The sequence below is a fragment of the Rhinatrema bivittatum genome, chromosome 5 (assembly GCF_901001135.1).
Source record: "Rhinatrema bivittatum chromosome 5, aRhiBiv1.1, whole genome shotgun sequence".
Classification (NCBI taxonomy): Eukaryota; Metazoa; Chordata; class Amphibia; order Gymnophiona; family Rhinatrematidae; genus Rhinatrema; species Rhinatrema bivittatum.
In genome coordinates, this window is record NC_042619.1 from 19,136,288 (window position 1) to 19,149,765 (window position 13,478).

General features: G+C 42.1%; 1 protein-coding gene across 2 annotated transcripts in view; it reads left to right on the forward strand.

Moving 5' to 3' along the window:
- The window catches only part of RNF169 (ring finger protein 169), a 139,742-nt gene that overhangs the window by 24,505 nt on the left and 101,759 nt on the right, over window positions 1–13,478 (forward strand). For both annotated transcript variants that reach the window (XM_029602093.1, XM_029602094.1), the window contains exons 2-3: window positions 4,465–4,541; window positions 10,297–10,440. In XM_029602093.1, the coding sequence (XP_029457953.1) occupies window positions 4,465–4,541; window positions 10,297–10,440 (221 nt within the window). The remainder of the gene's footprint in view (window positions 1–4,464; window positions 4,542–10,296; window positions 10,441–13,478) is intronic.

Below are 13,478 nucleotides of genomic sequence, written 5' to 3' on the forward strand. Positions count from 1 at the left end.
CTACTGCAACTCACTACTGCTCGGACTACCATCTACCAACATCAAACCACTCCAGATACTACAAAACTCAGTTGCCAGAATATTGACCGGCACAAAAAAGAATGATCATATAACCCCTATACTTATATCACTACACTGGCTTCCAATAAAATCCCGAATTGAACACAAAATCATGACCATTGTACACAAGCTATTACATAACGATCAAACAAGCCAAACAGGTTTAAACCTCACCCCCCAGAATACGCAACGAAGCTTACGATCAAACACAGGCATTCTAACAGTCCCTCCCATCAGAGATGCACACTTGTGCTCAATCAGGGAAAGGGCTTTCTCCATTGCCAGCCTCAAAATCTGGAACTCCCTTCCGAAAGAATTAAGAACTCAACCCGACCTAAAAACATTCAAGAAGGATCTAAAAACATGGCTGTTCTACAAAGCCTACAATGACACGCAAGAAACACAACAACCAAACTCACAACAGACCTACTAACCGAACCCAAACAAACGTACTTCATGCAAATAACCAACTACAAGACCACCGGACATGAAAACCTGCAACACAAACAAGATCACCCCGGTACCCAACTACGTCTATACCCCCCTGAGTATAACATCCTCCAAATGGATACATTTCATAAACAAACCGCTCTTATGATTGACTCTGTGACGAGACTGACTCAGCGATGATACATACGCCGCTTATGTAACCTGTTAGACACCGAATGCTGTAACCCTCTATGATCATGACACTCACATGTAAACTAGCCCTACACCGTTCGTATGTAGCCCGTCCGCAACGAGTAAAGCCTGTAACCCATTTTATCCACGATTCGCATATGTAATACATCCGATACCGCTCGAATCTTGTAAACCGTTGTGATGGCGATACCGAACAACAGTATATAAAACTCGACAGATAAATAAAAAAATAAATATCATTCCAGATCTGCCGCCCTCATCCAGGAGGTCGCCAAGATCTGGGCCTAGGAAATCCTTCTTCTGCCCAAGGAAGTAGTATCCTCTGCCTCCTCGTTCCCATCAGTCTTGGGGCTCTCGTGGCTTCCCCAGGTGTTCCTCTGTCAACTCCAGGTACGGGATTTTGACTGCATCATAGAGAACATTAGTCCAGGGGCCTGTTCCCCGGGGCGATGGATCTGCTGGTCGGGAGAAGGCTATGGTTCTTTGCGAACAGGTGGGCCAGTCTAACCTTAAATCAGTGGGTTTTTTCCCATCGTCCACCAAGGGTACTGATTTAAACTTATCGGATGCCTCATCAAAATGCCCCCTGAGCCTGTTTTGGGGCCCAGTAGCGCATCAAGAGGTATTAGTAGCGGAGCTCTCCTCCCTTTTAACAGCCAGAACAGTTGAACCAGTTTCACCAGGGCAAAGAGGGCATGGAGTTTACTCCTTATACTTCCCGATATCAAAGAAAACAGGGGGACTCTGTCCCATCCTAGACCTAAGGGCCTTGAACATATTCATCAAAAAAAAAAAAAAAGCTGGAGATGTTTCCCTGGGCACCCTGATCCCTTTTTGTAACAAAGGGGACTGACTTTACTCCCTGGATCTGGAAGATACATCCATATTAATATCTTCCCAAGTCACTGGAAAATATCTCATATTCATGGTGGGAAAACAGTACTTCAGTATTGCATGCTTCCATTTGGGCTTGCGTCAGTCCCTTGTCAGACTCTTTGACATGTCTTTACAAAATGTCTGGCCATGGTGGTAACACACCTTCGCAGACTGAGAATTCATTTTTCCGGTATATGGATGATTGGCTGGTCAAGAGCACTTCTTGGATGTGGGCTGTGACTAGTCCATGCGCTCGACCTATCTAGGTGCTGGAGACACTAGGGTTCGTTATCAACTTCTTAAGTCCCATCTCAACCAGTCACCTCAATTGTACTTTATTGGAGTCCTGCTAGAACAGCTCGGGCCAAGATTTTTCTGCCTCAACAAAGGACCATCAACTTAATGACCAATTGCGGCTGGGATTCAACAGAGCCAGTAGGTGACTGTTGGGCCATATGGCCAGGACAGTTCGTTACTCTTGGCCGGTTTACACATGTGAAAGGCCCAATGGACCCTGAGGTCGTGGTGGTGTCAGGCCACACAGAACCAGCAGGATCCCAACTGAGTCACTTCGTCTCCTGGGACTCTTTGACTTAGTGGCAAGTAATTTCAAATCTGTAACGGGGGTTCCCCTACCAAAGCCCTCCTACCCAAATTGTTCTAACTACGGATGCTTCCACCCTGGGTTGGGGAGCTCATGTAGATGGCCTTGGTACTCTGCCCAGGAACATCTTTATCAGATCAACTTCCTGGAGCACTGGACCATCTGGTAGCTCTCTAGTCTTTCAGAAATCAGCTGACCAAAAATATTGTCCTGATCCAGATTGGCAACCAAGTGGCAATGGGGTATGTCGTCAAGCAGGAAGACCCCATGAATTGTCTATGGATCTTCTGGATATGGATCCCTTCTCAGTGCTTTGGGACCAGAAGATTCCTCAGTATATCCTGGTCTTTCTGCTCAATCATTCGCTAACTGCTTTCTTTTCTACTGTATAACTTTTTACTTTGATGTCTTGTTTACAGAGTTATATATTTCAGAATTTCTTTTCGGATGTTCTGTGTACACATATTTTGGTTATGTTCCAATTCTTCGAAGTTGCGGCATTTTTTCATGTATTTATACTTTTTATTCACAAATATAAAAGAGAGGGAAAAGGATCAATGTCCAATATCAATCTCCCATCCACTTAATTGACAAATGACAATATCATAAATCAGTCTTTGCTTTAAAGAATTTACATCTGCAGCCTCTCGCCTCGCAATGGGCCGCAAGCTTTAATCAGCTTACAGAGCAAAGTATAACTCCTTTTTAATCATTTATTGTCATATTGTCAGTCCCTATTCAAAACTTTATTCCAAATAATTTATCCATAAACTACATTCTAAACACCCTTAAAAAAGGTTTACCAATATGCAAAAAACTAATTTATCGCTTCTCACTCACTATTTTTCACTCTGTTATTTCTAAATCTTCTATAAAAGAATACTTAGCCGAGTCAATGTGAAATGTAATCAAATCGTTCCCGACATGAATCATGTTTCGATTGTGAAACAATCTTCTTCAGGGGATCATCTCGCAGTACTCGTTATTTCATACAGCCAATATTCTTGATATCCTGGACAAATAATGTCTCACCATACTTGAACAAGTATGGTGAGACATTATTTGTCCAGGATATCAAGAATATTGGCTGTATGAAATAACGAGTACTGCGAGATGATCCCCTGAAGAAGATTGTTTCACAATCGAAACATGATTCATGTCGGGAACGATTTGATTACATTTCACATTGACTCGGCTAAGTATTCTTTTATAGAAGATTTAGAAATAACAGAGTGAAAAATAGTGAGTGAGAAGCGATAAATTAGTTTTTTGCATATTGGTAAACCTTTTTTAAGGGTGTTTAGAATGTAGTTTATGGATAAATTATTTGGAATAAAGTTTTGAATAGGGACTGACAATATGACAATAAATGATTAAAAAGGAGTTATACTTTGCTCTGTAAGCTGATTAAAGCTTGCGGCCCATTGCGAGGCGAGAGGCTGCAGATGTAAATTCTTTAAAGCAAAGACTGATTTATGATATTGTCATTTGTCAATTAAGTGGATGGGAGATTGATATTGGACATTGATCCTTTTCCCTCTCTTTTATATTTGTGAATTATTCTAGAGAGGTGTTCTGCTTCGTTGATTCATTGATTATTTATACTTTTTATATCATTTTTGTACGTACTGGGTTTTTTTTTGTTCTTTAGGATGTCTTGGCTCTAACTTTGTAGACCATTCGTGTATTCAGTGTGTTTTACCCTGATATGTATTTATTTCATGCCCGTTCTTAGCTTTTGGTTGCCACTGTTTGTTTTGTGTTATCTGTATGTTCTCAACTGTATGGGAATTTACCTCCCATGGGTCCCTTCTGACGCAGCCCTTACGGTGAAACACAGCTATGTCAGGGGATTGTAGTCTTTGCATTTGATGATTTGAAGCTTTAAATGTCACTTTGAAGAGACAATTGGAGTATCACTGATGCTTACTTGGAATTTCACCACCTGTGGTAAAACACCTTGTTCTGTAGTATATGCTTACTCCACAACAACTGTTTGCCTATGTATGTGATATATCTCGCTTAGAATGATTTTTATGTGAGATGTGGGTTATAAGAAACTTGATATAAATAAAATCGTAGTCAACAAAAACTGAGAACTAGGCTGAAGAGTAGACTTGAGAATCATCAGGGTTGATACTTAAGGCCCATGGAGTAGTACTATTTTATTTTAAGAAGCATAATGGGCTATGGGTTAGTGTTCTGTAAAATATAGTACTGTTCCCATTTGGAGAAGTAAATAGAAACTGTTTGTTTTTTTTCCCTTTCTCTCTCTTACATAGACTTTATATTCAGAGCTCCGATCAAACTGAGCAAACCAGGGGAGCTTCGGGAGGAATATGAAAGCCAGCTGAGAAAGGTATGGTATGGTGCACTTCTTTTTATTGTCACTTTGGGATTCCTTCCTTCCTGTCCATTCTTTAATTTAAACAAATTACGGAGGATGATTTTATTTTGTTTCCTGCTGTCTATTTTATTCTAACCATCAAGATTACCATGACTTGTATGAACCTTGAGGGGCAAATTGGCAATTTATGTGCCCAATGAATTGGATAACAACTCTTACATATTCAGAGGATTGAGACCATTTTAAATAGGTAAAAAGCATGTCTAAAATGTGATAAATGTATTAATTTAATGGAAGGATTCAAACTACTTTATGCCCTGCCTACTCTTGAGCAGCTAAGCAGGAGGCTGTGCACTCTCACAAATGAGCTTTATGAACTTAAGAGAGGAAAAGGCTACACATTCTGACTTTCCGTACCTTTTTCATTCTCTGACATTTTTGAAGCATAGAACATAAGTTGGCCTAGTTTGAATAATTCTTTTAGCAGTTGAATATAGCGTTACAACAGGTAGAGGACTACGAGTGGGGTCCTTCCTCTCAACTAACGAAGTCCCATGCAGAACGAATGGACTTTGTTCTGGAATACCTGCATGGATTGCTTTCTCTCCAAAAATACCCGATGAATATAATCTTGGTTCCCTGAAGTTGTCTGAAAATTTGGCAGGATACCAAATACATGTTTAGGGAGAGTAGATGGATGCCTTCCATTTGGAAAATAGGTTAAAAATGTAAGGTAAAGCAAGTGGACAGAAATAGATTTTAGTGAGAAGCTGCAGATATAGTTAAAATCTCCAACTCGCTGAATGTGTAAGCTTGACACTGAGAATCCTTGGTTATGTAACAGTTCACACCTCTGTCTAGTTCCTTGCTTGAAATTCTGATGTCATTACACGGGACATTCCCTTCCTTGACAAGTAGGGACATGTGCGATTGCTTTACCTCTATTGTGGTGAGCAGCATTTGCAGAGCTCATCTGCTTGCGTGCGCTTCAGGACGGGTAGATGAGAAGAGCAGCTGCTACACGTGAGTTCACTGACAACTTTGATATTCTTGCCTTGGCTGCTTTTTGGTCGAGACTTTTCCCAATGACCATTTTTAAGGGTTTTCTCTCTAAAGGTAGGGTTTAAACAGAGCAATGTTTTCAGCACTCTTCTGTTTTGCTGTTCACATGACATGAATCTGATTATTAGTGGGATACGTGGAAGGAAAGTCCTTCACTATAAAGGCATTTTCTTTTCAACCAGGCTGACCAGGAGGCTGCGGTGTTTACATTGCCACTCTTTGGGCGTAAGTGGGAATATTCTCAGAAATAGGATAAAATCTGTTGGCTGCCTGTCCACATAATTCCTGAGCCCTTACCCAGAGGGATTCAGGGAATCACGTACAAGCTGTATAAAATCAGCACATGCTTAATACTGTGGTGTTGACTAACATACACACAGACCACACTGTGTATCATGGATTAACTCTGGAAGTACAATGTGTAACTCAGTGTATATATATATATAAAGTTTATATCACATGTTCTAACTTGTTCTGCTCTACAATAGCAGCCCTTTGCTTCTAAAAGCAAAAAAAAATAAGGCAGACGGGGACTCTGAGCGCAAACCCATACTTCTTTCTAGCACTGTTTGCAGTTTTACATGCAGTGCATGATGCATCCAGGAAATTGGAGGGGGGAGGGCAGAAATTTAGAAAATCCAGCCTTTAGACACATCTAAAGATGTCAGTGGTTTTGGTTCTGGGTTTCAAGATATCCACAGTGAAATATGCAGCAGATAATTGCATTCATTGTGTCAAAGTACCAGGTGCACATATCCAAATGTCTCCATCATATTCATTGTGGATATGTGGAAATCCGGACTGGTGATAAATGTATGTGTATATTTAAATGTTTTATATACCCTCATTCCATGTGAGAATCACTGGTTCATAATGGTTTACAGGTAAAAGATTTGTAAATAAAATGAGTGTTAGAGCGGATCGACATCCTTAGAAACAGAAGTAATTTCACGGTAGACTTCTAACACAGAAACAGCTGGAATAAAGGGTTAGCAGCGGGGGGGATTGTTCAAGAATTAATAATCTTATCTGAGCCATAGGGAACTGGATGTTTCAGTCAAATTTAAAGCATTTTTGAATAGCCAAGTCTTTAAGCTGCTTTTGAATTTCTTTTTATCTGTTATTGTTCGATGTTTTTCTGGCATGGAATTCCATAGTTTTGGGCCGGCGATTGAGATCTCTCTCTATTTAGTGTTAGATGACAGCCTCTTAAGTTCGGGATTTCTAGGAGGCATTTGTTCTGTGATCTGAGTGTTTGTCAGGGGATGTGAGGTTTAAATGTTCCCAGTAGATCGTTATTGTTCAGGTTAATGTGGTTTATTATAGTTAGAACTTAATAATATATTCTTGACTGAACAGGAAGCCAATATGGAGCTATCAGAATTGGGGCGATGTGGTCACATTTTCTTGCTCCAGATAGGTCTGGCCACAGCATTTTGCAGAAGTGAGTAGTCTGAAGACCTAGGAAGTAACGAATTGCAGTAGTCTAGGTTTTGAGTAAAGGAGAGATGTAGCACTTCTTCTTTTCTGTACATCAGTGCGTGTGCTGAACTGGGCCAAGGGAGAGGCTTGTGTTAATGCTGCTGCTGCCTTGTTAGGTTTCTTATTGATAGCGGACTCTGATACTCTTGACAAGTCCAAACATGCCCCAGTAGCTTTGCTGGAGAACTTCTTGAAAAAAATGTAGGCCTCAGATGTGACTTTAAGAGAGAACTGCACAAATATAAAGTTTAAGAACAGCCAGCAATATTTAGTGAGCTTTCTTCGTTTGACAAGCTGGATGTATTACCAATTACGTATGGGTGACATCATTTGGTACCAACACAGATCCTGTTCTCAGAGCCCTGGAGGGGCCAGTTACTTTTTTAAGTTAGTTCTTCTACTGACTAAAAAGAGACGGTTACATTCACAGTGCAGCTGTCAGCTAATTTTTGCTTGCTTGTCTGCAGAGAAAGCAAGTCTGCTTACCTGTAGGCAAGGTTCTCCATAGATAGCAGGAGGAATCATCTGCCTCCTCCTTAAATTCTGTAAATGACTCGAGCGCTCGCAAGGGTAGCGCGCACTTGTGGGAACTCCCGTGCATGCTTGGTAGAGCTTTTTCTGAACTCTTAAGAAATGGATCTGGGTTGGCATTGTCTGATAACATCACCCATACATAATGGCTCGAGCAAAAATTGAGGGGCTGATGAGGCAGCACACTCAGGGGAACTTCCATGCATGCTCGATAAGTAAATCTTACTGAGCTAAAGAGATGGATGACATCACTCCTGGTGTAATGGCTAATACAACCCTGCTCATTAACGGAGAAAACAAGTTTGCTTACCATAGACAGGATGAACTAGCCATGCTTAATACCCACCCTCCTCATTGGAGAGTCTGCTACCTAGTTAGTTCTAAGCTCTGCAATCGACTGAAGGTCTTGCAGGGTAGCACGCAAGGGAGATCTGGGTGTGCTGAGCAGTAAAACCTTGGGTGCATGTTGGTGCCAATTCATCCTGCTCTCTGTGAAGAGCCCTGTTTATGGTATTACAACTTGCTTTCTCTAGACTTACCCCGGATCCTTTATCAACCAAAGGTACGTGCAGCAGACTTACCTTTCGTAGGCCTGCTTAGTCATGTTCTCTCGGGTGCTGTGACTGTTTGAAGTGGTTCTTTGCTAAGCATTTCAGTAAGACGGCTTCTGGTAACCTCTGCTGGCTGGTCCGGGCACAGCAGTGGAGGCAAGTCTGGAGAACGTTAACTTATCTTTTCTGTCTTTATCAACACTCCCAGTGGTTTGCATCAGTAAAATTAACACATTGCAACAAGTAAACCTCAAAATATAGATAATACTACAATATAATTTCACAAATCCAAAACAGAATAAAATATAACCTTAGTCTTTTCTCTGTGGTCCCCAAATCTAATTAAACCAGTGTCATTTGGTGTTAGTAAATTCTTTTGCTTGAAAGGAATATAGTTCTGCGGTAGTTTTAAAGCAGTTGTACAGTATTAAAGGGATCAATTCAGTGTGATGGTGTCTGAGTTTGACAGTAGAAATGGAGAGAGGCTTATTGGAGCAAAGGATGAGCAAAGGACATCTATAGGACTGATTTACAATTACTTAGCACTAATTGAAAGGAGAGGAAAAGCAGGCTTTCAGGTTGTAGTGAATACAGCATAAAACTGGCATCTTTAGGCAGCTTATTGTTCATTTGGTTTTGTAACAACCTTTCTGGACCTGAAGGGGAATTCTGGCGCTTCAGGCGCTCTCCCTTGCTTATTTCTAGGATCCTCATAGAGCACTTTCGTTGTTTGACAAAGTGAAATACGTTGTGTGCTGTGATTGTTACTTTTTCTTGTTTGCTTGGCCAGTGAGCTCTAGAAGGGATGTAACTGGGGGGAAAACCTGTGCAGCTTTGAAAGTGGAAGCCCCATGTGTACTTCCCCTCCCCTTTTTTACCAGGGTTAAAGGTTGTACCCACACTGTGACCACAGGTGGGGAAGATGATATTCAAACTCCCCATTTCCACAGGTAAGAGAACTGGACATGGCTTTGAATATTGCCCTTCCTATGTGGTGCACACATTAACAGAGAGAAAACATACAACTAACCAGTTATGACTGTATTAACGAGTTCAGTAATGAAAGCGGCCTGGAACTTAGTTGACTAACTTTTTATCTGGCTATGTCGGGGCGCTGTGAGGCGTTTTTCTGTGCACCCTCCAACTTAATATCATGGCAATATTAAGTCGGAGGTCCCCGAAGAGTAAAAAAAAGTTTAAAAAAAAATAAATTTGAATTTGGCCTGCGGCTGTTGGGCCGAAAACCGGACGCTCATTTTTGCCGGCATCCAGTTTCCAAGCCCGCGGCTGTCAGCGGGCTCGAGAACAGACGCCGGCAAAATTGAGCGTCGGTTGTCAAACCCACTGACAGCCTCTGCTCCTGTCAAAAAGGAGGCACTAGGGACGCGCTAGTGTCCCTAGCGCCTCCTTTTGCCCGGATCTACCGCCGGACCTAATTTAAATACTGCATCGCGAGTGGCCAGTGCACGTGCCGGGAGAGCGGGCATTCGCCCGCTCTCCCGCGGACTTTACTGTATCGGCCTATAAGTTAGCTAGATATCTTTAGAACAGCCGAGATGAGGATATGTGCTGACTATCTTTCCTAGCTGGTTAGTGGCTGAATGCGAACCTCATTGTGAATACATGGAGGAAATAAAAATGCATCTACCACAGAACAGTTTTTTTGGTTTTTCTTTCCCTTATACCCTGCTGTCCCCAGCTCTCTCCACCCACCATAAAGTAAGAGCTGCACTGCAGTTCCTCCGACATTGGTTATTTTTCCTGAGGGCAGCATGTTTTACTGAGTAAACGGTGGCTCCAGGTTGGACTGTGGGTGATCTCATGGGACTTTGATAGTCCAAGACTGCAGTCCATGTTTAAAGCTTCTGGTATAAGGTAATGAGTCTTTCTTGCTAGGATTGTTAAAGAGCCACAGATAGCTGATCCCTGTACTGTGCTCTTTCTCTGGGCCTTCCAAGATCCCCCATCTCTCGGCACATTCAAAATGGGGGGGGGGGGGTATTGATAGCTGCTTTTTTTTTTTTTTTTTTTAATTATTTTAAGAAAACTTCTCTTTATATCAATTCTCCTTAAAGAAACTAGAGTGCAGGGCACTGATTTTCCTCCTCCCATTTAACTGCATTTGTTGTATTTTTTTTTAGTTGAAGGACGAGAAGAAGCAAGAGGAAATTGCTTCGGAAGAGCTGATTCGTAAGTTACTGCAAGAGGAAACAGAAGAAGAAAAAAAGAAAATGGAAGAATTGAGGAAAGATGAGCTGCTTGCAATTAAACTAAGTCAGTCGTGTGTAAGTACAGAGGTGGCAAACGCATGGCTTCATTAGAAACCTCACTGGTTTGGGGGGGGGGTGCTTGGAGAGGAGATGGGGAGGGAACCAAAGGGGGCCTGGCTTGTTAAATTCCTTCTGTGTAGGGTCAGAACCAGCGAAGTCCTGTTTTAGCACAGGCATTTGTGGCAGACGGTGTGATTCAGCACGATAAAAGGGATCTTCGGGTAATCGGGAGCAGAAAGTACTACCAGGCTGGCAGATTTCTTAGTCTTTGAAAGTTCTTAGGATTTGTAGAGGAGACACGAGTTCGGAAAGGGCTTATTTACATGTTTTATTTCTATTTGTTTATATACCACCACTTCCGAAACCCTGGATGGTGAACAATATAATATCCATAAAAAGTTTAAAATTACATACATACACAAAAATTAGAGCTGCTGAAAATGAATAAAACAGAAAACTGTAACTAAAACGATAAAAGAAACCTTCGCTCTGGGGGGGTCAAATTTATCAATGTGAGATTCAGATTCTTATACCGCTCATTTATTGCTTAATGCTGTATATCATCAAAAGGAAGTCTAAAAAGATGGGTTTTTAACGTGACTTTAAAAGCCTTAGTACAACTTGTGACTTCCTGGGGTACTGAGTTCCACAGAACTGGAGCAGGAATGGAAAAAGCTCCAGCCGAGAATGATGCATGGAGGTTACCTCCAAAAGATGAATTACAGAGGTGATCACATAGCGAAATTTATATGAAATTCTCTGAGATCCTGCTGGCTTCCAATCTCCAAAAGAAATGGGGAGGAGTAGCATTTTATTGCATAAATCTTTACATATCAGTATTATAGACATATAAAAACAGAGAGGGTGGGTTGTTTACCAGTGCTTTAATTGAAGGGATAATGGTTATGCTTGCTAACATATATGCACCTAATCAGGAACTGGGTAGCTTTTACGGGACTCTTAATGAGCTATTGATGGATTTTGCAAAAGGGCTGTTGATAATGGGGGATGATTTAACTTAACAATTCGCCCAAAATTGGAAAACTCCGAAACATTGGTCAAATTATCATCATGACCATAAGAGGAACTTGGTTAGTATGTTGGAAACCTTGGGAGTCTTGGATGTGGGAAGGATATTAAACCCAAAATGCAAGTACTTAGTACCACAATCTACATATCCCAGAACTGGTACGATAGACTTCTAATGCCCATATCGAGAGTAGGGTGTGGATGGAGCAGGCCTCAGTTTGGGTTGAAGTAAAGTTTTTGTCAACATACCCTGAAGAGCTGCTGATAACTTGCAGAAAGCTGAAGGGATTTGTAAACAGATTCAACAGGAAATCAAGAAATCTTTAAGCTGTATAATACAGACAAGATAAATGCTTCAGTTTTACGGGATTGTTTGAAAAGTGTGCTAAGAGATTGGTAACGTGGGCTTCACAGGCAAAACAAGCACAGGAAGGCGATTAGAAGAGATGAGAAACGATTCATAAAATGGGTTCTATTAAAATTCTGTGGAGGTTAGAGTGGCTACAGATGCAGTTGAAAGATCTGACAATTGACAATAGTTTCTTAGCGTCTAGTCAAACAAATCCACAACCAGTGGGTTATGCACCTCTACCAGCAGATGGCGATGGAGCAAAGCGGACATCACAGTATAAATACTCCTGCAGTGACGACAACCTGTATTCTCAATCTCCAGCAGATGGACGTGCATCTTGCTACTGGGGATTGCTTCAAGTTTTAGAAGGAGAAATAAAGGAAATGTAATTTGCCCACTCTCCTGTGGTGATACCAAATGGTCCCTCCCTTGGTTGAGATTTCATGAGGTGATTTCTGTGGTCCCTCAGATGAGTGCCTTGGTCCCGGTAGCTGGCTTTTTCAGCTGGCGTGGACTTAGCTGTTAAAACAGCTGAAAGGCAACGGATGCAGGAAGCAGAGCACAGCGGTGGCTGTATATGTCCTCTCCCCGGCAGCCAGAGCCACCTCTGTACTCAGGCAGGATAGGCTGAGCTCAGGTAAAGCTTTAAAAAAAAAAAAAAAAGACAGGAGTTTGTAGGGTTTCCTTGCTTCCTCCAGTCTCTGCTCAGCGTGCTGTTCCTACATTCCTTCCCACCGCTGAGGGGAGGTTAAGGGATGTGGGCAGCCTGCTGGGGTTGAGTAGCCCTTTTTGGGCTGGGCCCTGCTCTTAGGCATTTCTCTGTGTGCCACGTGGTAGACCGCACCTGCTTTTTGCATGCTCTTTCCTGTGCGTTAGGCTGCCCTCTTCAGGATCAGTGGTTCGTGCAAGTGCAACTGGCTGGGTCCAGTTTTTGGATGCTTAGTCGGATGCCTGCTTGGCGTCCAGGTTATAGCAGCATCTGTTAGGCGTGCGCTTAAGCCAGAGGGGTGGCTTCCTGTACGCACAATTTGGGATGCCTAAGTTTGACACATTTTACAGCGTGAATTCAGCTGGTCATGTACCTTTCAGCCGCCTGTTAAGCATTCTGACAGACTGGTGCCTTTCCCTGTGTTCTGTCTGTCATATTCGGGTATCTCAGCCTGGCTGCCCTCTAATTTGTGCCAGCACTGCTTTTTTTTTTTTTTTTTACTAAGCCTTGTTCTTCCCAACCTGATGAGGGCCTGAATAAAGATGTCAGGAGGGACGTCTGACCTTGGAACTTCCTTAACTAGTTTGGCAGTGGGGGAAGGTGGGCACACCATAGGTGCCTTCTGGTTTTGGCATAGATCTTTCTGCCTTTTCCTGGGTAGAACTTTTTCAAGGATTACAATCCTCAACCTTGACCAATCCTGCTAGATCAGTTGCTGGTACTACTGTTAAATGCAGAACTATTCCTAGATCGGCAGCAGGTCTTCCAGACAGGGATCCAGATGGCATGAATGAGGCCAATCCTGACTCTCTGGAGGATAGGGAAATTCCTCTGGGACTGGAACCTTATAAGACAAGGTTGTGGTTCTTTTTATAGAAATGAATTACTGGCTCCAATTTCCCAGACAGATGCTGTCAAGCCAAAGAAAATCCCCTTTTGGTTTCTTTGTGTAAAGCCTCTTGT